Source organism: Mandrillus leucophaeus, unplaced genomic scaffold (assembly GCF_000951045.1).
Source record: "Mandrillus leucophaeus isolate KB7577 unplaced genomic scaffold, Mleu.le_1.0 Scaffold24, whole genome shotgun sequence".
Classification (NCBI taxonomy): Eukaryota; Metazoa; Chordata; class Mammalia; order Primates; family Cercopithecidae; genus Mandrillus; species Mandrillus leucophaeus.
In genome coordinates, this window is record NW_012102476.1 from 2804349 (window position 1) to 2827451 (window position 23103).

General features: G+C 49.0%; 1 protein-coding gene across 1 annotated transcript in view; it reads right to left on the reverse strand.

The window, feature by feature from the left end:
- QPRT (quinolinate phosphoribosyltransferase) overlaps nucleotides 1-23103 on the reverse strand; it is a 35910-nt gene that overhangs the window by 11348 nt on the left and 1459 nt on the right. Inside the window, exons 2-3 of the mRNA XM_011982452.1 lie at nucleotides 20574-20621; nucleotides 12620-12711 (exon numbers count right to left, since the gene is read on the reverse strand). Of these exons, the coding sequence (XP_011837842.1) occupies nucleotides 12620-12662 (43 nt within the window). The 5' untranslated portion in view covers nucleotides 12663-12711; nucleotides 20574-20621. The remainder of the gene's footprint in view (nucleotides 1-12619; nucleotides 12712-20573; nucleotides 20622-23103) is intronic.

The window sequence follows — 23103 nt, forward strand, 5'->3', positions numbered from 1 at the left end:
AAAAATTAGTCAGGCGCCTGTAATCCCAGCTACTCAGGAGGCTGAGGCAGGAGAATGGCTTGAACCCGGGAGGCGGAGGTTGCAGTGAGCTGAGATCCCACCATTGTATTCCAGCCTAGGCAACAAGAGTGAAACTCCATCTCAAAAAAATTTTTTTTTCATTTTATTTTATTATTTTTAAGTAGAGATGGGGGGATCTCGCTATGTTGCCCAAGCTGGTCTTGAACTCCTGGGCTCAAGCAGTCCTCCCACTTCGACCTCCCAAAGTGCTGGGATTACAAGTGTGATCCACCATGCCTGACCCATCACAGAATTTTAAAAGAGATTATAGTTTTACTCCAGAAAGGTCACTTCAGCTACCAACTGGAGACAGATTGGGAGGCAAAAGAAGGCTGAGGTAGCCTTGGCCAGACAAAAAGTATCTCTAAATTAAACATTTTTTAATCGAAAAAATAAAGAAAGTTTCAAAGACTCTTAAAACATACACTAACCAATCACAAAGTGTAGATTCTACTTAGATCCTAATTCAAACAAACCAAAAGCAAATTAGGCTATTTATGAAACCACTGGAATCTGGACATTGACTGAATGTTTGATAACACCACGGAAATTTTTAGAGTTTAGTTTTGACAACAGTATTGTGGTTGTAGTAAAAAGAAAAAGTCTTTGTCTTTTAGGAAAAAAACATGCTGAGTCTGGGCACAGTGACTCACGCCTGTAATCCCAGCACTTTGGGAGGCCAAGGCGGGTGGATCACCTGAGGTGAGGAGTTCAAGACCAGCCTGGCCAACATGGCAAAATCTCATCTCTACTAAAAAAAAAAAAAAAAAAAAAGTAAAGAAATTAGCTGGACATGGTGGTGGGCACCTGTAATTCCAGCTACTTGCGAAAGTGAGGCAGGAGAATCGCTTGAACCTAGGAGGCAGAGGTTGCAGTGAGCCAAGATCACGCCATTGCATTCCAGTCTGGGCGACAAGAGCGAAACTCCATCTCAAAAAAAAAAAAAGAAGAAGAAGAAAAACACGCTGAGATGTTCACATATGAAAAGATTTGAGCCAGGCACAGCGGCTCATGGCTGTAATCTCAACACTTTGGGAGGCTGAGGTAGGAGGATCGCTTGAGGCTGGGAGTTTGAGACCAGCCTGGTCAACACAGCAAGACCCCATCTCTTAAAAAAACAGTGACTCACGCCTGTAGTCCCAGCTACTCCACAGGCTGAGGCAGGAGGATCACTTGAGCCCAGAAGTTGGAGGCTACGAACAGTGAGCTGTGATCATGTTACTGCACAGCAACCAGCCTGGGCGACAGAACAGGACCCCATCTAAAAAACAAAAGAGGCTGGGCGCAGTGGCTCACACCTGCAATCCCAGCACTTTGGGAGGCCGAGGTGGGGTGGATCACCTGAGGTCAGGAGATCGAGACCAGCCTGGCCAACATGGTGAAAAATATACATTGTGAAAAATATACATGGTGAAAAATCTACTAAAAAAATACAAAAATTAGCCGGGTGTGGTGGTGTGGGCCTATAATCCCAGCTACTGGGGAGGCTGAGGTGAAAGAATCACTCGAATTGAGGTTGCAGTGAGCCAAGATTGTGCCACTGCACTCCAGCCTGGGTGACAGAGCGAGACTCTGTCTACAAACAAACAAACAAACAAACAAAGAGTTCGAGAACTGGTTTGCTTTAAGATAATACTGGAAGGTAGAGGGAGGGAGGGTGAGACTGGGCTAGCCGCACATTGATGCTTTTTGAGGTTGGTGGTGGTTTCGTGGGGGTTCACCATGCTTTTCTATCTACTTTAGTGTATGTTTGAAATTCTCTATAATAAAAAGTGAGAAAAATAAGGAAAGGAGAGAGAGGGTCCCCACTTGAGACTGGGTCATGGAACGTTATTTTAGGGTGATGTAGATTTAAAAACCAACAGTGTTTCTTTTCTGTATGTTCACCCAACACAGAACGCTTCTGCGACCAGTGGTGTGGCATTTCTTTTCCCACATCAACCAATTCTCCAACAGTAGCTGCGTGTCCTACAGTTCACTTTAACTGTGACCATAACCAGAGTTAGTGCAGACTTCATAGCAAAAGGACTCAGTCCCACAAGACTGTCCCCCACTTCAGACGTCAGCCTCAAGTAGTAAGAGATTCCCAGGCTACCCACAACTGTTGTGTGACTTGGCTACAAATCAGACATTCCCATGACTCCTGCTTGTATTTGATCTTTACTAAAGCAGTGATTCCAGGAAAACAGTTTACTTACTATCGCTGGTGTATTACAACACTTTTTTTTGTTTGTTTCGTATTGTTTTGTTTTTTATTTATTTATTTATTTTTGAGATGGAGTCTCACTCTATTGCCCAAGCCGGAGTGCAGCGGCGCTATCTCAGCTCACTGCAACCTCTGCTACCCAGGTTCAAGCGATTCTCCTGCCTCAGTCTCCCGAGTAGCTGGGATTACAAGCACACGCCACCACACCTAGCTAATTTTTGTATTTTTAGTAGCAATGGGGCTTCACCACATTGGCTAGGCTGGTCTCGAACTCCTGACCTCAAGTGATCCACCCGCCTCTGCCTCCCGAAGTGTTGAGATTACAGGCGTGAGCCACCGTGCCCAGCTTGTTTTGTTTTTTGGACAGTGTCTTTCTGTGTTGCCCAGCTGGAGTGCAGTGGATATTCACAGGCTCGAGGATAGCACACTACAGGAGCACTCTTGAGCTCCTGGGCTCAAGTGATCCTCCTGTCTCAGCCTCCTGAGTAACTGGGACTATAGGTGTGCTGCCACACCTGGCTTACAAAGGCATTGTCAAATGACACAAATGAACAGCCAGCTGGAAGAAATGCATAGGGCAGGGTATGGGGGAAGGGGCTTCCATGCCCTCTCCTGGGTACCACCCTCCTCCTGGCACCTTTATCTGTCCTATAACACAGGAGCTCTCCTAACATCTTATTTCAGGGATTTCTATGGAGGTGTCATGTCACAGGCATGATAGTTAAATCAATCTCTAGCCCCTCTCCCCTTCCCAGAAGATGAAGAATACTGCTGAGGGTACCAAACTTCTAATCATTGCAGTAGTATCTCTCTGGTGACTGGCCCCCTTCCAGAAGCCCACCAAGAATCACCTCATTGGAACAAAAGACCCTCTGATCAGCCAGAAATTCCAAGGGATTAGGAGCTCTATCAGGAACTTGGGTCAAAGATCAAGTATTAGGCCCAGTGTGGTGGCTCACATCTGTATCCCAGCACTTTGGGAGGCTGGGGGGAGGGAGTCGCTTGAGGCCAGGAGTTCAAGACCAGCCTGGCAACATGGCAAGACTCTATCACTATGTACATTTTATTTTGTTTTATTTTATTTTTTGAGATGGAGTTTTTGTTCTTGTTGCCCAGGCTGGAGTGCAATGGTGCAGTCTCAGCTCACTGCAATCTCCGCTTCCCAGGTTCAAGTGATTCTCCTGCCTTAGCCTCCCAAGTAGTTGGGATTACAAGCGCCCGCCACCACGCTCGGCTAATTTTTGTATCTTTAGTAGAGACGGGGTTTCACCATGTTGGCCAGGGTGGTCTCAGACTCCTGACCTCAGGTGACCCTCCCCCCTCGGCCTCCCAAAGTGTTGGGATCACAGGTGTGAGCCACCATACCTAGCCAACTACATAAATTTCAAAAATTAGGCATCATGGTGGCTGACGGCAGTAATCCCAGCACTTTGGGAGGCCGAGGCAGGCAGAACACTTTAGCACAGCAATTCAAGACCAGCCTGAGCAACATAACAAAACCCCTTATCTACAGAAAAATTAGCCAGGTACAGTGGTACACACCTGTAGTCCCAGCTACTCAGGAGGCTGATGTGGGAGGATCCCTTGAGCCCAGGAGTTTGAGACTGCAGAGAGCCATGATCACACCACTGCACCCCAGCCTGGATAGCAAAGTGAGATCCTGTCTCAATTTAAAAAAGCCAACAACAGCCGGGCACGGTGGCTCACACCTGTAATCCCAGCACTTTAGGAGGCCAAGGCGGGTGGATCACCTGAGGTCAGGAGTTCAAGAGCAGCCTCAACTTGGAGAAAGCCCGTCTCTACTAAAAATACAAAATTAGCCAGGCATGATAGTGCATGCCTGTAATCCCAGCTAGTCGGGAGGCTGAGGCAGGAGAATTGCTTGAACCTGGGAGGCGGAGGTTGTGGTGAGCTGAGATCACGCCACTGCACTCCAGCCTGGGCAACAAGAGCAAAACTCTGTCTCAACAACAATAACAACAGCAACAACAACAAAAAAACAAAGATCAACTATTAGAACAAAGGATTCTCCTTGCCCCTCTATTGTTCAGGAAATTCCAAGGATTCCAGGAGCTCTATGCCAGGAACCAAGGATAAAGAGTAAAATACATATTTCTTATTATAAATCATAACACCATTGGGTAGGGCAGTGGTTCTCAACCTCTGCTTCACAATGGAATCATATGGGGGAGCTCCAGGCCCCATCCCTAGAGATTCTGATATAATTGGTCTGAAATATGGCAAAATAATTCTGATTTGTAAAAGAATTGAGAGCTTCTGAGCCACAGGAAGAAAATAATAGCTACCATGCATTGGTGCCTACTGCGTGCCTGGTGCTTCTCATACCTCCTCCCAAACCTCACCTACAGGGCCTCAAGGTGGATGCCGTTTGTATTTATAGGTGGAAAACCAAGACCGGGCATGGTGGCTCACGCTTGTAATCCCAGCACTTTGGGAGGTCGAGGCGGGTGGATCACTTGAGGTCAGGAGTTCGAGATCAGCCTGGCCAACATGGTAAAACCCCATCTCTACTAAAAATACAAACAAACAAACAAACAAACAATAATCTGGCCAGGCGCAGGGGCGCACGCCTGTAATCCCAGCTACTCAGGAGGCTGAGGTAGGAGAATTCCTTGAACCTAGGAGGTAGAAGTTCCAGTGAGCCGAGATCACGCCATTGCACTCCAGCATGGGCGACAGAGCAAGACTCCACCTCAAAAAATAAAAATAAATAAAAAATATTGGTGGAGAACCGAGGCTCAGAAACATAAAGAGGAATAATCTAAAGAATAGAGCTAGAAAATGATGCAGCTAGACAATGCTAAGTATGAGCCCAGGTCCTCCCTTTCCATAGCTGGGTACTGTAGAACATCACAGCTGCTGGCTGGGCATGGTGGCTCATGCCTGTAATCTCAGTACTTTGGGAGGGCGAGGTGGGTGATCACTTGAGGTCAGGAGTTCGAGACCAGCCTGGCCAACATGGTGAAACCCCAGCTCTACAGAAAAACACAAAAATTATATAATATAAAATTAGCCATGCCTGGCTAATTTTGTGTTTTTCTGTAGAGATGGCATTTTTATATATATATATATATATATATATGTGTGTGTGTGTGTGTGTGTGTGTGTGTGTGTGTGTATATATTAGCCGGGCATGGTGGCATGCACCTGTGGTACCACCTACTCGGGAGGCTGAGGCGGGAGGATTGTTAGAGCCCAGAAGGTTGATGCTGCAGCAAATCGTGATCGTGCCACTGCACTCCAGTTTGGGCAACAGAGGGAGATGCAGTCTAAAAAAAGAATAATCAAATACATAAAATTAAAATTTAAAAGATTAGCCAGGCACGACGGCAGACGGCATGCAGTTATAGTCCCAGCTACTCTTGGGAGGCTGAGGCAGAAGGATCACTTGAGTCTAGGAGGTTGAGGCTACAGTGAGCCCGGATCGCACCACTGCACTCTAGCCTGGGCAACAGAGTGAGACTCTGTCTCAAAAAAAAAAAAAAAAAAAAAAGAACCTCAAAGCTGCTTCCATGTGCAGGGGTTCCCCTCTTTCCCCCTTCTTGGAGCTCAGTCTTTCTGACTGTCTAATAGAGAGGGGAACAGTTACACATTCCATGTTCTATTTGTGAAAAATAAATAAACACATCTGGGTGTTTTTTTTTTTTAAGGCTCTTTTCAAATCATGTAAAGATACAGATTACCGAAAACTCTGGCATAATAGATAAAGATTTTCCCCCCTCTGGCACTGTTGCTGTTCTATTCTGGATTGTTTACTGATTTTTTATTGTTGTTGTTGTTTACTGTTTTTTGTTTTTGTTTTGTTTTTAGAGACAAGGTCTCGTTCTGTCGCCCAGGCTGGAATGCAGTGGTGCAATCACGGCTCACTGCAGCCTCAACCTCTTGGACTCAAACGATCCTCCTGCATCAGCCTCCCGAGCAGCTGGGACCACAGATGCACGCCATCATGCTCAGCTCTTTATCGTGTTTCTATGCTACACCTAACCTACAGGCTGGGTGACTCCAGCAAGGCGCTAACCTGCCTGAGTGTCAGTTTCACATGGAAATTCCAGGGCTGCTGGGAAGACCAAAAGAGGCAATTCACATAAATCGCCTGAGTCAGTGCCTGCCCAGAAGCCTCAATCCAGGGGTCTGACTCTGGGGGCTCTGTTCTTCCATCTGTTCATTTGTTGACTCATTTGGCAAACACCAGGTGGAGACAGAGGCTGGTCAGCACCTCAGGTCCCGGATAAATGTCCTTTTCCCCTCCGTTCACTCCCTGGAGAAGAGAAGTGACCTCCAAATATGGCCAAATGTGACCGCCCTGCACACATATGGTAGAATGAGCCACAGAGTCTGAGTATGGATAAGAGAAGCCAGAAAGCCTGGTTCTGAGAATGGGCTGGAATTGACAGGAGAGGACGGCTCGCCAGGCAGAGAGAATAGAGAGAGCACAGGTCAGGCAGCAGAGGCACAGGGTATACGCAGGTGACGGTGCCCAGTCTTGGGCATGGGGAAAGAAGGCCGCGTCATAGGATGGGGCCAGACTGAGCAGGCCGTGGTTGAGAGGAAGAGTTAGGCTCCTCTCACTAGGCCATGGGAAGTCACTACAAAATTTCTATCAGAAGTCACACGATCAAAATGAACTGAGCTGGTCCAGTGGCTCGCGTCTGTAATCCCAGCGCTTCAGAAGGCCAAGTCAGGAGGATTGCTTGAGCCCAGGAGTTCAAGACCAGCCTGGGCAACATAGAAAGACCCCATCTCTACAAAGAATTTTTAAAAAATAGCTGGGCATCGTGGGGGCACCCCTGTTAGTCCCAGCTACTCAGGAGGCTGAGGCAGGAGGATCTCTTGAGCCCAGGAGTTGGAGGCTGCAGTGAGCTATGATCTTGCCACTGCACTCCAGCCTGGACAACAGAGAAGGACCTTGTCTCTTTGGAAAAAAAAAAAACTTTGAAGTTTATTTGTTTATTTTATTTTAGTTTTTTGAGATGGAGTCTTGCTCTGTTGCCCAGGCTAGAGTGCAATGACATAATCTTGGCTCACTGCAACCTCTGCCTCTGGGGTTCAAGTGATTCTCCTGCCTCAGCCTCTTGAGTAACTGGGACTATAGGCGTCCACCACCATGCCCGGCTAATTTTTGTATTTTTAGTAGAGACAGGGTTTCACCATGTTGGCCAGGCTGGTCTTGAACTCCTGACCTCAAGTAATCCGCCCACCTTGGCCTCCCAAAGTGTTGGGATTACAGGTGTGAACCACCACGGCCAACCAACTTTGAAATTGAAACATTTAAACTGTGTCTGGAGTTCTTGATGGATACAAGATGGAAAGCTGCTGTGAGCCAGGGTGAAGTGTGGGAAAAGGCCACCTGGACTCCATACCCATAAGATGATGGGACTGACCCTGCTGCCCACACCTGGCCCCTGGTGGACCACTCTGCCTCTGCCCACTGGCCTCACATTGGTATGTACCCACGCTGGACTCACCCGTCACTTCCCAGCCTCTGCCCCATCCCCGGGCTTGTCTCTTCTCTCCTGGGTCCATGATCCCAGTGCCAACCCTCCTGGCCCAGCCCAGAGTTCCGCATCAGCTGTCGTCACGTGCGTGAAGGCAGCAAGGAGAAGGAGGCTTCAAACAGGCTGCTCCCGCAGAGGCAGGAGGGGTGGAAACAAAGGAAGAGGGTCAGGTGATGCCATGAAGGTAAGTCCAAGGAATATGTGGGGACTCTTTGGATCCTGGGGTACAAGGGAGAGTGAATGGTCAAAGATGACCTTGAGGTTTCCAGTCTGAGTAGGAGGCTGGTGAGGCAGGAACAGAAATGGAGACATCAGGCCGGGCGCTGTGGCTCACGCCTATAATCCCAGCACTTTGGGAGGCCGAGGCGGGCAGATCACTTGAGGTCGGGAGTTTGAGACCAGCCTGGCCAACATGGTGAAACCCTATCTCTATTAAAAATACAAAAATTAGCCAGGCATGGTGGCACGTGCCTGTTATCCCAGGTACTTAGGAGGCTGAGGCAGGAGAATCACTTGAACCAGGGAAGCAGAGGTTGCAGTGAGCCAAGATTGTGCCATTGCACTCCAGCCTGGGTAACAGAGTAAGACTCTGTCTTAAAAAGAAAAATAAAAAGAAAGAAATGGAGATGTCAGAAGGAAAAGCTGGTGGCAAGAGAGGATTTTGAATGTGACACATCAGAGAGATGTCAGGTGGAAATGGACAGTCAGGGGTTTTAAAAACAGAACTGGAAACCAGGCACGGTGGCTCATGCCTGTAATTCAACATTTTGGGAGGCCAAGGCAGGTGGATCACGAGGTCAGGAGTTCGAGACCAGCCTGGCCAAGACGGTGAAACCCTGTCTCTACTAAAACTACAAAAAAAATTAGCTGGGTGTGGTGATGTGCACCTGCAATCTCAGCTACAGGAGGCTGAGGCAGGAGAATTGCTTGAACCTGGGAGGCAGAGGTTGCAGTGACCGAGATTATGCCACTGTACTCCAGCCTAGGCAACAGAGCTAGACTCCGTCTCAAAAGAAAACAAAACAGAACAGAACTGGAGCCTGGGGAGGGCTCAGAGCTGGAGAGACAAAAACGTAAGGAGCCAATAAAATCAATAGCAAAACCATTGCCAAGTGACAATTTTTTTTTTTTTTTAATACAAGGTCTCATTCTGTTACCCAGGCTACAGTGTGGTGGCACAAGCATGGCTCACAGCAGCCTCAACCTCCCAGGCTCAGGTGATCCTCCCACCTCAGCCACCCGAGTAGCTAGGACCACAGGCATGTGCTACCACGCCTGACTTATTTTTGGATCTTTTTGTAGAGATGGAGTCTCACCATGTTTTCCAGGCTGGTCTCGAACTCCTAGGTTCAAGCAATTCTCCTGCCTCGACATCCCAAAGTCCTAGGATTACAGATGTGAGCCACTGAGCCTGGCTCACCAAGTGATTTTTGTCTGTCAGGTGCCAGACACATATCATCTCATTGAATCCTCACCACAATCCTATGGGAAGGCACACTCACACTTTTTCAATGAGAAAATCAAGGCACAGCAAAGCTAAGCATCTTGTCCAAGATCATAAAGCTAGCAGGTGGCAGAAATGGGACTGGGACCCAGGCATTTGACTCCAGGGTCATTTCTAAACTACACAGTGGGCCAGTCACAGTGGCTCATATCTATAATCCTAGCATTTTGGGAGGCCAAGGCAGGAGGATCGTTTGAGCCTGGCATTTCAAGAGGCTGAGGCGGGAGGATCACTTGAGCCCAGGAGTTCTAGATTGCAGTGATCCTGCCACTGCACTCCAGCCTGGGCCACAGAGTGAGACCCTGTCTCTAAAAAACAAAAACCCAACAGAAGAATTACATGGTGGGAAAGCCACAATGTGGGTATGTCATCCCTGAGCAACCCTGACATGTTCTTTTCTTTTTAGAGGCAGGATCTCACTATGTTACCCAGGCTGGTCTCAAACTCCTGGCCTGCCTCAAGGTATCCTCTTGCCTCAGCCTCCCAAAGCACTGGGATTACAAGCGTGAGCCACTGTGCCCAGCTTCCATCCTTGACTTTTTGAGGTTTTCATTTACTCTGTTAAGAATCTGGGCCGGGTGCAGTGGCTCACGCCTATAATCCCAGCACTTTGGGAGGCCGAGGCAGGCGGACCACAAGGTCAAGAGATCGTGACCATCCTGGCCAACATGGTGAAACCGTTTCTACTAAAAATACAAAAATTAGCTGGGTGTGGCGGCATGCACCTGTAGTCGCCGCTACTTGTGAGGCTGAGGCAGGAGAATCACTTGAACCCGGGAGGCGAACGTTGCAGTGAGCCAAGATCACACCACTGCACTCCAGCCTGGCGACAGGGTGAGACTCCATCTCAAAAAAAAAAAAAAAAAAAAAAAGAATCTGGATCTGCTAGCCTGGCCAACATGGTGACGCCCCATCTCTATTAAAAATACAAAAATTAGCCAGGCATGATGGTTTATGCCTGTAGTCCCAGCTACTCATGAGGCTGAGGCAGGAGAATCGCTTGAACCTGGGAGGTGAAGGTTGCAGCAAGCAGAGATCATGCCACTACAATCTAGCCTGGACGACAGGGCGAGACTGTCTCAAAAAAAAAAAATCTGGATCTGATGAAAATTATGGATCTCCTTCCCAGAAAAATGCATAACTGTGTTCTCACAAAGACACGCAATTTCACGTGCAAATTCTGGGGTTCATGAACTCCCCCAGAGCCCATCCATGATCCCTCAGTAAAGAATCCTGGCTCTGAAGGAATCAGGTCGAGACTCCTTGACATCTGCCTAGGTATTTAATCCTCATTACAACCCCGTGAGACCAGTGCCACCAACTCCATTGTCCAGATGTGGAAACTGGGGCTTCCAGATGTGGAAACTGGTGAAAACCAGAGTTTCCACCGCTGCTGAGTGGCAGTCAGGATTCACATCCAGGTTGGTATTGTCACAAAAGAGAAAGACACAGTGGAGATTGGAATGTGTTTGGCATGCATCCTGCATGGGACCCCCGAGAGCTGGTTCCACAGTGGAGCCAGAGGGACCGGGTGTATGGTGCCAGCAGGCACCCCAAACGTGGAGGAGGGTCTAGGCACCCGTGCCTCCCATCCTCTGTCCTCCCCACAACCTTGTGATCAGGGAACTTTTTTTTCTTTTTTTTCTTTTTTTTTTTTTGAGATGGAGTCTCGCTCTGTCACGCAGGCTGGAGTGCAGAGGCCCGATCTCTGTGCAACCTCCACGACTGGGGTTCAAGCAATTCTCCTGCCTCAGCCTCCCAAGTATCTGGGATTACAGGTGCGCACCACCACACTCGGCTAATTTTTGTACTTTTAGTAGAGACGGGGTTTCTCCGTGTTGGCTAGGCTGGTCTCAAACTCCTGACCTCAAGTGCTCCACCCGCCTCAGCTTCCCAAAGTGCTGGGATTACAGGCGTGAGCCACTGTGCCCGACCAGAGCAGGGAACTATTATTGTCCTTTTACAGATGGAAGAAAATGAGGCTCTGAGAAGCCGGGACCCACCCACGGTCGCACAGCCCCATCCCTGGTGGAGCCTTCTGAGTGCAGAGCATGGCCCCCTGGGTTTGTGCTGGTGGAAGGGTTTATTGGGGGCCAGTTTAGTCAGCCACCCCTGTGTAGGACACCTATGGAACACCACAGGTGTCCTACACAGGCTTTACACAGAATGCTCTGGGCTGAAACACGCCCTTGAATCTTTGGAATGTGACCAGACATCCTGGTTCCTTGTAAAACCCACTCCCACCAGCTGCAGCCCAGTAAGTTCAAGATCATCTTAGTTGGCCTGGCATGGTGGCTCATGCCCCTAATCTCAGCACTTTGGGAGGCCGAGGTGGGTGGATCACGAGGTCAGGAGATTGAGACCATCCTGGCTAACACGGTGAAACCCCATCTCTACTAAAAATACAAAAAATTAGCTGGGCATGGCGGCAGGTGCCTATCTCCCAGCAGGAGAATGGTGTGAACCCGGGAGGCGGAGCTTGCAGTGAGCCGAGATCACGCCACTGCTCTCCAGCCTGGGAGACAGCGAGACTCCGTCTCAAACAACAACAACAAAAAGATTATCTTAGTAGTTAGACATATGCTTTGAGCTTAAAGGAAATTCACATAAACCACCACTGCTATACATCTTTCAAATGACGCATGCACCCCCGCCTTCACTGTTTCACCCCGTACCATCTGCTTCTTAGATCAAAAGCTTATACTCAATAAATTGTCAGGCAACCAGGGCTCTGCAGCCTTCACTTTAGCAACTGGCCCCCTGGACCTGCTTTAAATCTTAACTTGTCTTTTCTCATTCCTTTGTGGCCACTGAACTTCAGGTACCCATGGTCAGGGGTTGGGCTGATCACCCCAACAGTTTGCATACAGCTCCCTCCAGGCAGGGAATCACGGGACTCAAGCCCCCTCCCCCACCCGGCTACAGAAGGGACAGGACTTTGTCTCTGCTTCTCCCCAGCTACCAGCGAGAGCAGAAGTCCACGAGAGCAGAAGTCCACGCTGCTCCCCTATCCAGCCTCCCACTTCCGGCCCCCACTGCCCTCAGGAGACGCCACCTCCTCCAGGCCGCCCTGCCCCCCTTTTCTAGGGCTTAAGCCCCTTCCTTCCCCAGAGCTCCTTGGGGACTCAACACAGGAGAAAGAAGAGTGAGAAGGGGCCTCTGGGGGTTGAGCGAGGCTGCAGGGACATGGGGTAGGTAAGGGAGTCGATGGCAGGACCAGAGGAGAGATGGCTCCAGAGGAGGTGATGAGGGGCTAAGACAAGCCAGGATGGGGGCAGGGGTAGGCAGTGGGGGGATGGGTGCAGGGACACCGCGGGGAGAGTGCCCCTTTACCTTCAGCGTCCATGGTGACTTGCAGCCGTCTGGACTGGTGCATTGGCTGCTCAGGACCAGGGCTCCCAGAGGCCTCAGGCTGGGGGGTGGGACTGTGGAGGAGGGGAGGGCCCATAGAACTGTCAGCCAACCCTTCCCAGGCTCCCCAGGCCTGCCTCCTGTCCTCTGCCAGGCCTGCAGATTCCTCAGCCGGCCCCTGAAAGTCAGAGGAGGGGCTCTGATGGGGAACTCAGAAACCCTGCCCCAGCCAGTGAAAGAACTGGAGGCCCTGTTCTCGTCCCACACCCAGCCCTCCTGGCCCTAACCCAGGGTCCAAGACCGTGAATGTAAGCGTGTGCTCCCTGGTGAGGGCAAGCAGGCATTTTGGATGGTGTGCTGGGAAAATCACGGGCCCTGGACCTGGGTTCAAATCCTAACTCCATCCTTTTTGATCTCACGTACCTTTTTACCTTTTTCTGTGCCTCAGTTTCCTGAGCTTTAAAATGGCATAACAGGGCCGGGCGCAGTGGCTCACGCCTGTAATCCCAGCACTTTGGGAGGCGGAGGCGGAGGCAGGTCGATCACCTGAGGTCAGGAGTTTGAGACCAGCCTGGCCAACATGACGAAACCCCATCGCTACTAAAACTACAAAAATTAGCTGGGCATGGTGGCAGGGGCCTGTAATCCCAGCTGCTCGGGAGGCTGAGGCATGAGACTCACTTGAATTAATTAATTAATTTTAAAAATGCATCACAGGCTGGGCACAGCGACTCATGCCTGTAATCCCTATGCTTTGGGAGGCCAAGGCAGGAGAATCACTTGAGGCCAGGAGTTTGAGACCAGCCTGGGCATCATAGAGACATATAGAGATCCCATCTCTCCCAAAAAAAAAAAGAAAAAGAAATTAGCTAAGTACCATGGTGCACACCTGTAGGCTGAGATGGGAGGATCACTTGAGCCCAGAAGTTCAAAGCTGCAGTGACCCATGATCGTGCCACTGCAGTCCAGCCTGGGTGACAGACAGAGACCCTGTCCCTAAAGAAACAAAATTTTTTTTAATGGCATAACATCTACCTCATGGGTTCCACTGAGAATCAATGAGAAAACTCTGCAAATGAAGCAGAGTAGGAACTCACCTAATATTCACTTCCCTTCCCTTCCCTCTTTCCAAGGAACTTTAAGGGCACAGACAGCTTAGAGCCCAGCTTCTGAACCAGAAAACCAGGAAACCACCAGTCACTGGGACTGGGACTTCAGGCAAGTTCCTGTCCAAGAACTGCCAGGGCCTTCCTTTCTCTTTTCGTTTCTTTTAATTTTTTTTGTCTCTTTTTGATTGAGTTTTGCTCTTATTGCCGAGGCTGGAGTGCAATGGTGTGATCTCAACTCACTGCAACCTCCGCCTCCCGGGTTCAAGCGATTCTTCTGCCTCAGCCTCCCGAGTAGCTGGGATTATAGGCATGTGCCACTACACTGGCTAATTTTGTATTTTTTTTTTTTTTTTAGCAGAGACGGGGTTTCTCCATGTTGGTCAGGCTGGTCTTCAGCTCCCGACCTCAGGTGACCCACCCGCCTTGGCCTCCCAAAGTGCCGGGATTACAGGCGTGAGCCACCGCGCCCAGCCCAGGGCCTTCCTTTCTTCTTTGGAAACCCTTCTTGCTACAGCTGCTCGCAGGGACTTCTAGTTGCTAAAGTCACTTGCATCTTCCCAGTCTTCTCCCTTTTCTTTCTCTGCCGCACCTGACTGCTGGCAGGTGATGGATCAAGGCACCCAAGGCACAAAATTTAGGGAGGCTTCACCCTGCAGCTCACTTTTTTTCTTTTTGAGACAGGATCTTGCTCTGTCACCCAGGCTGGAGTACAGTGGCACAGTCTCGGCCCACTACAACCTCCACGCCCCAAGCTCAAGTGATCCTCCCACCTCAGCCTCCTGAGTAGCTGCTGGGACTGCAGGCGCCTGCCACCACGCCCAGCTAATTTTTGTATTTTTAGTAGAGATGGGGTTTCACCGTGTTGGCCAGGCTGGCTGGGCTTGCTTATCACCCCAGCACCTTGCTGGCCTTAATTTAGTCCTGGGCCTGCTTCTGAGGCTGCAGTGAGCTATATGCAGTGAGCTTTTTTTTTTTCTTTAGAGACAGGATCTCCAAATGTCATTTTTCTCCTGGTTAATTTTTTTTTTTTTTTTTGGATACAGGGTTTTGCTCTGTCACTCAGCCTTAAGTGAAGTGCAGTGGCCCAATCATAGCTCACGGCAGCCTCAAACTCCTGGCCCCAAGCCTCCTGAGTTGCTGGAACTATAGGTGCATGCCACCACCCTAGGCTAATTTTTTATTTTTATTTTTTGTACAGATAGGACCTTGCTGTGCTGCCCAGGCTGGTCTCAAACTCCTGGCTTCAAGCAATCCTCTTAAAGACTTTTTTCTATCTTTTGCAGGCGCTTCCTATATCCAACCCTCAGATTTTGGTGTTGCCTCAGTGTGGCAGGGACTGCTTCTCTTTTCCTTCTGGGCACCCTACTAAACTACATTTCCTAGCTTCCTCTGCACTGAGGCAGTCTTGTTCTGGCCAATGGAGTGTGAGCAAAAGATATTTCAAGACCTGACCCTAGAAGTCTTCACAAGATGCTACTCTGCCTCTCCCCTCCCATCAACTGGTCGAAAGCGGAGCACTCAAAGGCCCTAGGAGGATGACAGAACCACTAGATGGAAGGAGACTGGGTCCCGGAATAACGTTGTGGAAAGTCATGCTCCAAATGTCAGGAAATAACTGTCATAAGAAGGAAAAACCTTCTTTTGAGTTATACCACTGAGATGTGGAGGGGCTGTTGGTTACAACAGTTAGCCTGCCCTGACTATTACACTCAGATTCTCTCTACAGTTCTCTTATCAATCTACCCAGTGAATGATGTAATTTATGTATCTGTCCATCTATATTACTATTTATTTGTTTATTTATTTATTTTTATTTTTATTTTTTTGAGACGGAGTCTCACTCTGTCACCCAGGCTGGAGTCCAGTGGCACAATCTTGGCTCACTGTAACCTCCACCTCCCGGGTTCAAGTGATTCTCCTGCCTCAGCCTCCCAAGTAGCTGGGATTACAGCTGCCCGCCACCATGCCCAGCTAATTTTTGTTATTTTTGATAGAGATGGGATTTCGCCATATTGTTCAGGCTGGTCTCAAACTCCTGATCTCAAGTGATACACCCACCTCAGCCTCCCAAAGTGCTGGGATTACAGCCGTGAGCCACCAGCCGACTCTTAAATCTATATCTTCTATTCTGAGTTCCCTCTTAAGCTCCAGGCCTCTGCTCTTTTTTTGTTTTTGTTTTTGTTTTTGAAACAGGGTCTCACTGTGTCACCCAGGCTAGAGTGCATTGGCATGATCACAGCTCACTGCATCCTCAACCTATAGGGCTGAAGTGATTCTCCTGCCTCAGCCATCTGAGCAGCTGGGACTACAGGTGCATGCCACCACGCCCATCTGACTTTTCTATTTTTAGTAGGGACAGGGTTTCGCCATGTTTAAAGGCTGAAGCAATCCTCCTGCCTTGGCCTCCCAAAGTGCTGGGATTACAGGTGTGAGCCACTGCACTCGGCCAATAAATCTATTTCAAACCCAACCTCTTTCACCTTCCAGACTGCCACTGTATCCATCGTGGGTTAGAATAATATTATCATTTCACACTTCCTCAGAACATCCTCCTGGATGACAATGTCAACTCAAAGGACAGCACTGGGCCAGGCACTGTGGCTTGTGCCTATAATCCCAACAGTTTGGGAGGCTGAAGCAGGAGGATCACTTGAGTCCAAGAGTTTGAGACCAGCCTGGGCAACAGAGTGAGACCCCATCTCTATGAAAATAAACAAATAAGGCCAGGCGCGGTGGCTCACACCTGTAATCCCAGCACTTTGGAAGACCAAGGCAGGCAGATGACCTGAGGTCGGGAGTTCGAGATCAGCCTGGCCAACATGTTGAAACCTTGCCTCTACTAAAAATACAAAAACTAGCCAGGCGTGGTGGCGGGCACCTGTAATCCCAGCTACTTGGGAGGCTGAGACAGGAGAATTGCTCAAACCTGGGAGGCAGAGGTTGCAGTGAGCCAAGATCGCACCACTGCACTCCAGCCTGGGCGACAGAACAAGACTCCGTCTCAAAAATAAATAAATAAATAAAACTGTTCTTTGTACATGAATTTATTCATCCCTCCATTCAGTAAACACGTATGAGGTAGCTACCGCGTGCCGGGCCCTGGGCTCTGGAACTACGAAGAGGGCACGTGGCCTCGGAGGGGCTCACACCCTCACATCACCACAGCCAGATTATTCATGCTGTCGCAAGGGGCGCTGCAGGAGCAGAGAAGGAACACAAAGTCTGCGTGGGGTGGGGCGGCGAGGGCAGCTGCACAGAGCCGGTGATATTTGAGCTGAATCTTAACGGTTGAGGAAGAGTTGGCGGGAAGTCAAGGCATTTATTGCCAGCCAGCTCGGGGAGGGCTGGCTTCAGGCAGAGCTCAGGCAACTGAGGGAGAGTCAGTGATTCTCTCCAAGGCCAACGCGGAGCCTGCACGGCTTGCCTGGGACCCTGGTTCAGCTGGGCTGGTGATGGTGCAGTGGGGCAGGCAGGCTCTGAGCTCCAGACTGGGCTGAGCCCACAGGCACCTGCTTGCAGCTCGTTTTGGGGAGCAAGTTGACTGTCTCCAAAATAACCTGGGTTTCCATTGTCTAATGGCCCTGCCCCAAACCTCCCAGAACTTGGTGGTCACCACCGGGTGGGCTCCTCAGCCTAAATAGCCTTTTAGGGTTTGAAGATTTTCTCTCTACTTTTGTTTGGGTCTGCTTTTGTTACCGCTTTGGGAATTTAGAAACTTTTGATTACATTCTTCTCTCTCTCTCTCCCTTTTTTTTTTTTTTTTTGGAAGACAGGGTCTTGCTCTGTTGCCCAGACTAGAGTGCAGTGGCACAATCATAGCTCACTGCAGCCTCGACCTCCCCGGTTCAAGCTGTCCTCCTACCTCAGCCTCCCAAGTAGCTGGGACTACAGGTGTGCATCACCCGACCCAGCTAATTTTTTTCTTTTTTTGAGAGATGGGATCTCGCTATGTTGGCCAGGCTGGTCTCAAACTCCTGGGGTTAAGCAATCCTCTCACCTCAGCCTCCAAAAGTGCTGGGATTACAGGTATGAGCCACTGTGCCCTGTGTTGTTTTGTTGATAGTGCTATGTGATCTGTCTCCTGCCACACGAGTCTGAACTTGGTGGCTCAGAGATAGGGTCTGTTTCTGTTATGTTTCCTCTGCCCAAGGGCTAAGGGCTCAGAGCTCACAGGAGTCACCTCTATCCGCAGCCCTCAGGTAGCCCATCCTCCCTTCCCCGGCTTCCCCTTCCCACTCGAACATGGTCAGGGGTCACAAATGGGGATGCAGGCCGGGCTCTGTGGCTCACGCCTGTAATCCCAGCACTTTGAGAGGTTGAGGCGAGAGGATCACTTGAGCCCAGGAGTTCAAGATCAGCCTAGGCAACATGGTGAGAACCCATCTGTACGAAAAATACAAAAATTAGCTGGGTGCTGTGGCGTGTGCCTGTAGTCCCAGCTACTTGGGAAGCTGAGGTGGGAGGATCACTTGAGCCCAGGAAGCGGAGGTTGCAATGGGCCGAAATTGCACCACTGCACTCCAGCGTCAGTGACAGAGGAAGACCTTGTCTCGAAAGAAGGGAAGGGAAGGGAAGGGAAGGGGAGGGAAGGGAAGAAGGAGAGGAAAAGTGGGTGGAAGTGTACATTTTCAGAAATGGAATGTCCTTAGAACCATATTCCTGTCTGCAAAAGTGAACTCCATTCACAGATTTCTCAAGACCTTCCCCATCCAAATCTTGCCATCTGGATTTTTCACTTTGGATGACAAGGCTTTATTTGTAAACATGATCTTAATGTGTACTTTTAAGAAAAAAAATGGAAACATTTTAAAGTATAAGATGAAATATAATACAGTGCATGTGTGTGTGTGTGAATTCTGTTATTTAAGACTCTGTTGGCCAGGTGCAGTGGCTCATGCCTGTAATCCCAACACTTTGGGAGGTTGAGGTGGGTGAATCACCTGAGGTCAGGAGTTTAAGACCAGCCTGGCCAACATGGTGAAACCCCGTCTCTACCAAAAATACAAAAATTAGCTTGGCGTGGTGGCACGTGCTTGTAGTCCCAGCTACTCGGGAGACTGAAGCAGGATAATCACTTGAATCCGGGAGGTGGAGGTTGCAGTGAGCCGAGATTGTGCCACTGCACTCCAGTCTGAGGGGCACAGCAAGACTTTGACTCAAAGAAAAAAAAAAAAAAAAAGGAAAAGAAAAAGAAAAAAAAAAGTATGCAATGTGCTGATAATTTTTGCAAAACAGGAAAAAAAGTTATTTTACTGTCTGGAAAAAATAAATATGTCAACATGTTAAACTACCCTTCTTCACCCCTCACCTCCAAATAAAGTGCATAGCGTATTTAGGGAGCAATAGTAATTTGATGGGGCTGGAGAGCAAAGACTGTCTGTACCAAGGGCTGACCAGGCAGGGGTGGTCAGAGGAGAGATCGGGTCCGGTCCCAAGGGTCTTATTTGCCATGCTAAGGAAGGAGTGTTCCACTCTGACAGCCTTGAGGATACAGGAATATCACCCAGACAGAGCAGTCTTTTATTTTATTTTATTTTTTAATTTTATTATTATTATATTTTGAGACAGGGTGCCACTCAGGCTGGAGTGCAGTGGTGTGATCATGGCTCACTGCAACCTGGACCTCCTGGGCTCAAGTGATCCTCCTACCTCATCCTCCTGAGTAGCTGGAACTACAGGTGTGTGCCACGATGGCCAGCTTTTTTTTTTTTTTTTTTTTTTTTTTGAGACAGAGTCTCATTCTGTCCCCCAGGTTGGAGTGCAATGGCGTGATCTTGGCTCACTGCAACCTCCAACTCCCGGGTACCAGCAATTCCCCCGCCTCAGCCTCCCGAGTAGCTGGGACTACTGGTGCACACCACCACGCCCGGCTAATTTTTGTACTTTCAGTAGAGATGGGGTTTCACCATGTTGGCCAGGCTGGTCTCGAACTCCTGAACTCAGATGATTGGCCCCCCTCAGCCTCTCAAAGTGCTGGGATTACAGGCATGAGCCACTGCACCCAGCCCATAGTGACCTTTTAGAAGGGTCCCTGGGACCATCACTAGCAGAGAGTGGAAGGAAATCAGAGGGGAAGTGTCAATAGGATCCTGGTGAGGTGTGATGAGGACTGAAGAGAAGGAAGGGATGCAAGGGCCAGTAAAAGAAGAGCCAGGGACTTGGCACCTGGAGAGCAGGAATGGGGAGAGAGTGGGGCTGCATGGTGGTCCTAAGGCGTTTTGCCTTGGCCACCGGAATGATGCTACTCACCACTCTGGGGACCAGAAGGGAGGAGAAGAGCAGACTTAGGTGTGTTGACGTCACCACTACTTCCAGAACACAATTCAAACTCTCAGCAGAGCACAGTGGCTCACGCCTGTAATCCCAGCCCTTTGGGAGGCTGAGGCAGATGGATCACGAGGTCAGGAGATCGAGACCATCCTGGCTAACATGGTGAAACCCCGTCTCTACTAAAAATACAAAAAACTTAGCTGGGTGTGGTAGCGGGTGCCTGTAGTCCCAGCTACTCGGGAGGCTGAGGAGAATGGTGTGAAACTGCGCGCCACTGCACTCCAGCCTGTGCAACAGGGCGCGAGACTCCTTCTCAAAAAAAAAAAAAACCACCTCAGAACTCAATTCAAACTCTTGACTTTTCATAGCATGGCTCCAGCCTCCACTTGCAACCTCATCCCCGACCACTCTCCTCAAACCAGACACCCCCAGGTGACCCCCTTGAACACCTTTTTGACCACTATTTTTTCATACTGTAAAAGTAACAGATATTTATTGTATGAAATTCGGAAAACACAGAAGAGCATAAACAAAATAAAAATCACACATAAACTCACCACTTTCGAGATAAGCAGGTAAACATTTGGAATTGTTCCTTTGTTTCCCTATAAGTGCCTATATGGTTAGGAATTTTTATTACAAAACTAGAATCATATGTATTTACAGAGGAGTAACTTGCTTTTTTCCCCACTTAGCATTATATTGCTGGTATTTTCCAAAGTCATTACATAATTTTCAAAAACATGACTTTTAGTGACTGTAAGTTCAATAAGTCATTTACAATTATTTTCATAACTAATATATTTAATCTTATACCATATTTTATATTTTCTTTTTAAAAATTTTTTTCCGAGATAGAGTCTTGCTCTGTCGCCCAGGCTGGAGTGCAGTGACACGATCTCAGCTCACTGCAATCTCTGCCTCCTGGTTTCAAGCAATTCTCCTGCCTCAGCCCCCCAAGTAGCTGGGATTACAGCTGCATGCCACCATGCCTGGCTAATTTTTGTATTTTTAGTAGAGACAGGGTTTCACCATTTTGGCCAGGCTGGTTTCAAACTGGCCTCATGATCTGCCTGCCTCGGCCTCCCAAAGTGCTGGGATTACAGGTGTGAGCTACCATACCTGGCCATTTTCTTTCTTTTGAGACAGAGTCTCACTCCATTGCCCAGGCTGGAGTGCAGTGGCATGATCACAGTTCACTGTAGCCTCAAACTCCCGGACTCAAGCAATCCTCCCTGCCTCAGCCTCTTGAGTAGCTGGTACCACAGGCGCACACCACCACACCTGGCTAATTTTTCATATCTTTTGTAAAGATAGGGATCTCGTGATGTTGCCCAGGCTGGTCTCCAACTCCTGACCTCAGGTGATCTGCCCGCCTCTGCTTCCCATAGTACCACCACATAGCCACCACACCCATGATCTCGGCTCACTGCAACCTACACCTCCTGGGTTCAAGCGATTCTCCTGCCTCAGCCTCCCAAGTAGCTAGGATTACAGGCACCCGCCACCATGCCGAGCTAGTTTTTTGTATTTTGAGATGGGGTTTCACCATGTTGGTCAGGCTGGTCTTGAACTCCTGACCTCAGGTGATCCACCCGCCTTGGCCTCCCAAAGTGCTGGGATTACAGACATGAGCCACCACGCCCGGCCTCCTCTATCTCCTTTTTTTGTTTTCCTTTTTAGTCTTAAAATATCCACTGCTTCTTTTGCTTTGCTTTTTCCTCCAGAGAATTAAAAGACATCTATTGCCAGGCGCGGTGGCTCATGCCTGTAATCCTAGCACTTTGGGAGGCCGAGGCATACGGATCAGCAGAGGTCAGGAGTTCAAGACCAGCTTGATCAACATGGTGAAAGCCCGTCTCTACTAAAAACACAAAATGATCCGCGCTTAGTGGCACATGCCTGTAATCCCAGCTACTTGGGAGGCTGAGGCAGAAGAATCGTTTGAACCCGGGAGGCGGAGGTTCCGGTGAGCCGAGATCATGCCATTGCACTCCAGCCTGGGCAACAAGAGTGAAAACTCCATTTCAAAAAAAAAAAAGACATCCATTTCATGTTTGTTCAAAAAAGACTACATTGAACTGCTCCACTTTAAAATACATATACAGATGTTTACTTTTTGTAGAGACGGGGTCTCACTATGTTGCACAGGCTGGTCTCAAACTCCCGGCTTCAAGCAGTCCTCCTGCCTTAGCTTCCCAAGTAGCTGCTACTATAAGCACGCACCACCATGCCTGGCTAATTTTTTTATGTTTTTGACAGGGTCTCGCTATGTTACCCAGGCTGGTCTTGAACTCCTAGCCTTAAGCAATCCTCCCTGCTCTGCCTCCCAAAGTGTTGGGATTACAGGCATGAGCCACTGCGCCGGATCTGCTCCACTTTTTTTTTTTTTTAATTATGCATTTCCACCTGCTATCCCCTCTGCTGGAAATGCCTTTTCCTTTTCCCAGCTTGACAAAATCCTTCCCAGCCTTCAAATATCTGAGGCAAGCCTGGGCACAGTGGCTCACACCTATAATCCCAGCATTTGGGACCACTTGAGCCCAGGAGTTCAAGAACAGCCTGGGCAACACAGCAAGACCCTGTCTCTAGAAATAAAAAGTTTTAAAAAAATTAGCTGGGCATGTTGGTGTACACCTGTGATCCCAGCTACCTGGGAGGCCCAGGAGGCTGAGGCTGTGGTGAGCTATGATTGCACCACTGCACTCTAGCCTGGGTGACAGAATGAGACCTCATCTCAAAAAAAAGGATCTCTGAGACGTCATCTCATTCATTCATTCATTTATTCATTCATTCAAATGCATATTCATGAAGGATCTGCAACATGCCAGGCACAGCAGCCACCAGGGATAAAGCAGTGGCAGGATGCAGTGGCTCATGCCTATAATCCCAGCATTTTGGGAGGCTGAGGCAGGTGGATCTCTTGTGCCCAGGAGTTTGAGACCAGCTGGGGCAACATGGTGAAACCCCATCTGTACAGAAAATACAAAAATTAGCCAGATGTGGTGGTGCTCATCTGTAGAAAAAAGTAAAAATATATATATATATTTTTTGGTGAGACGGACTCTCGCTCTGTTGCCCAGACGA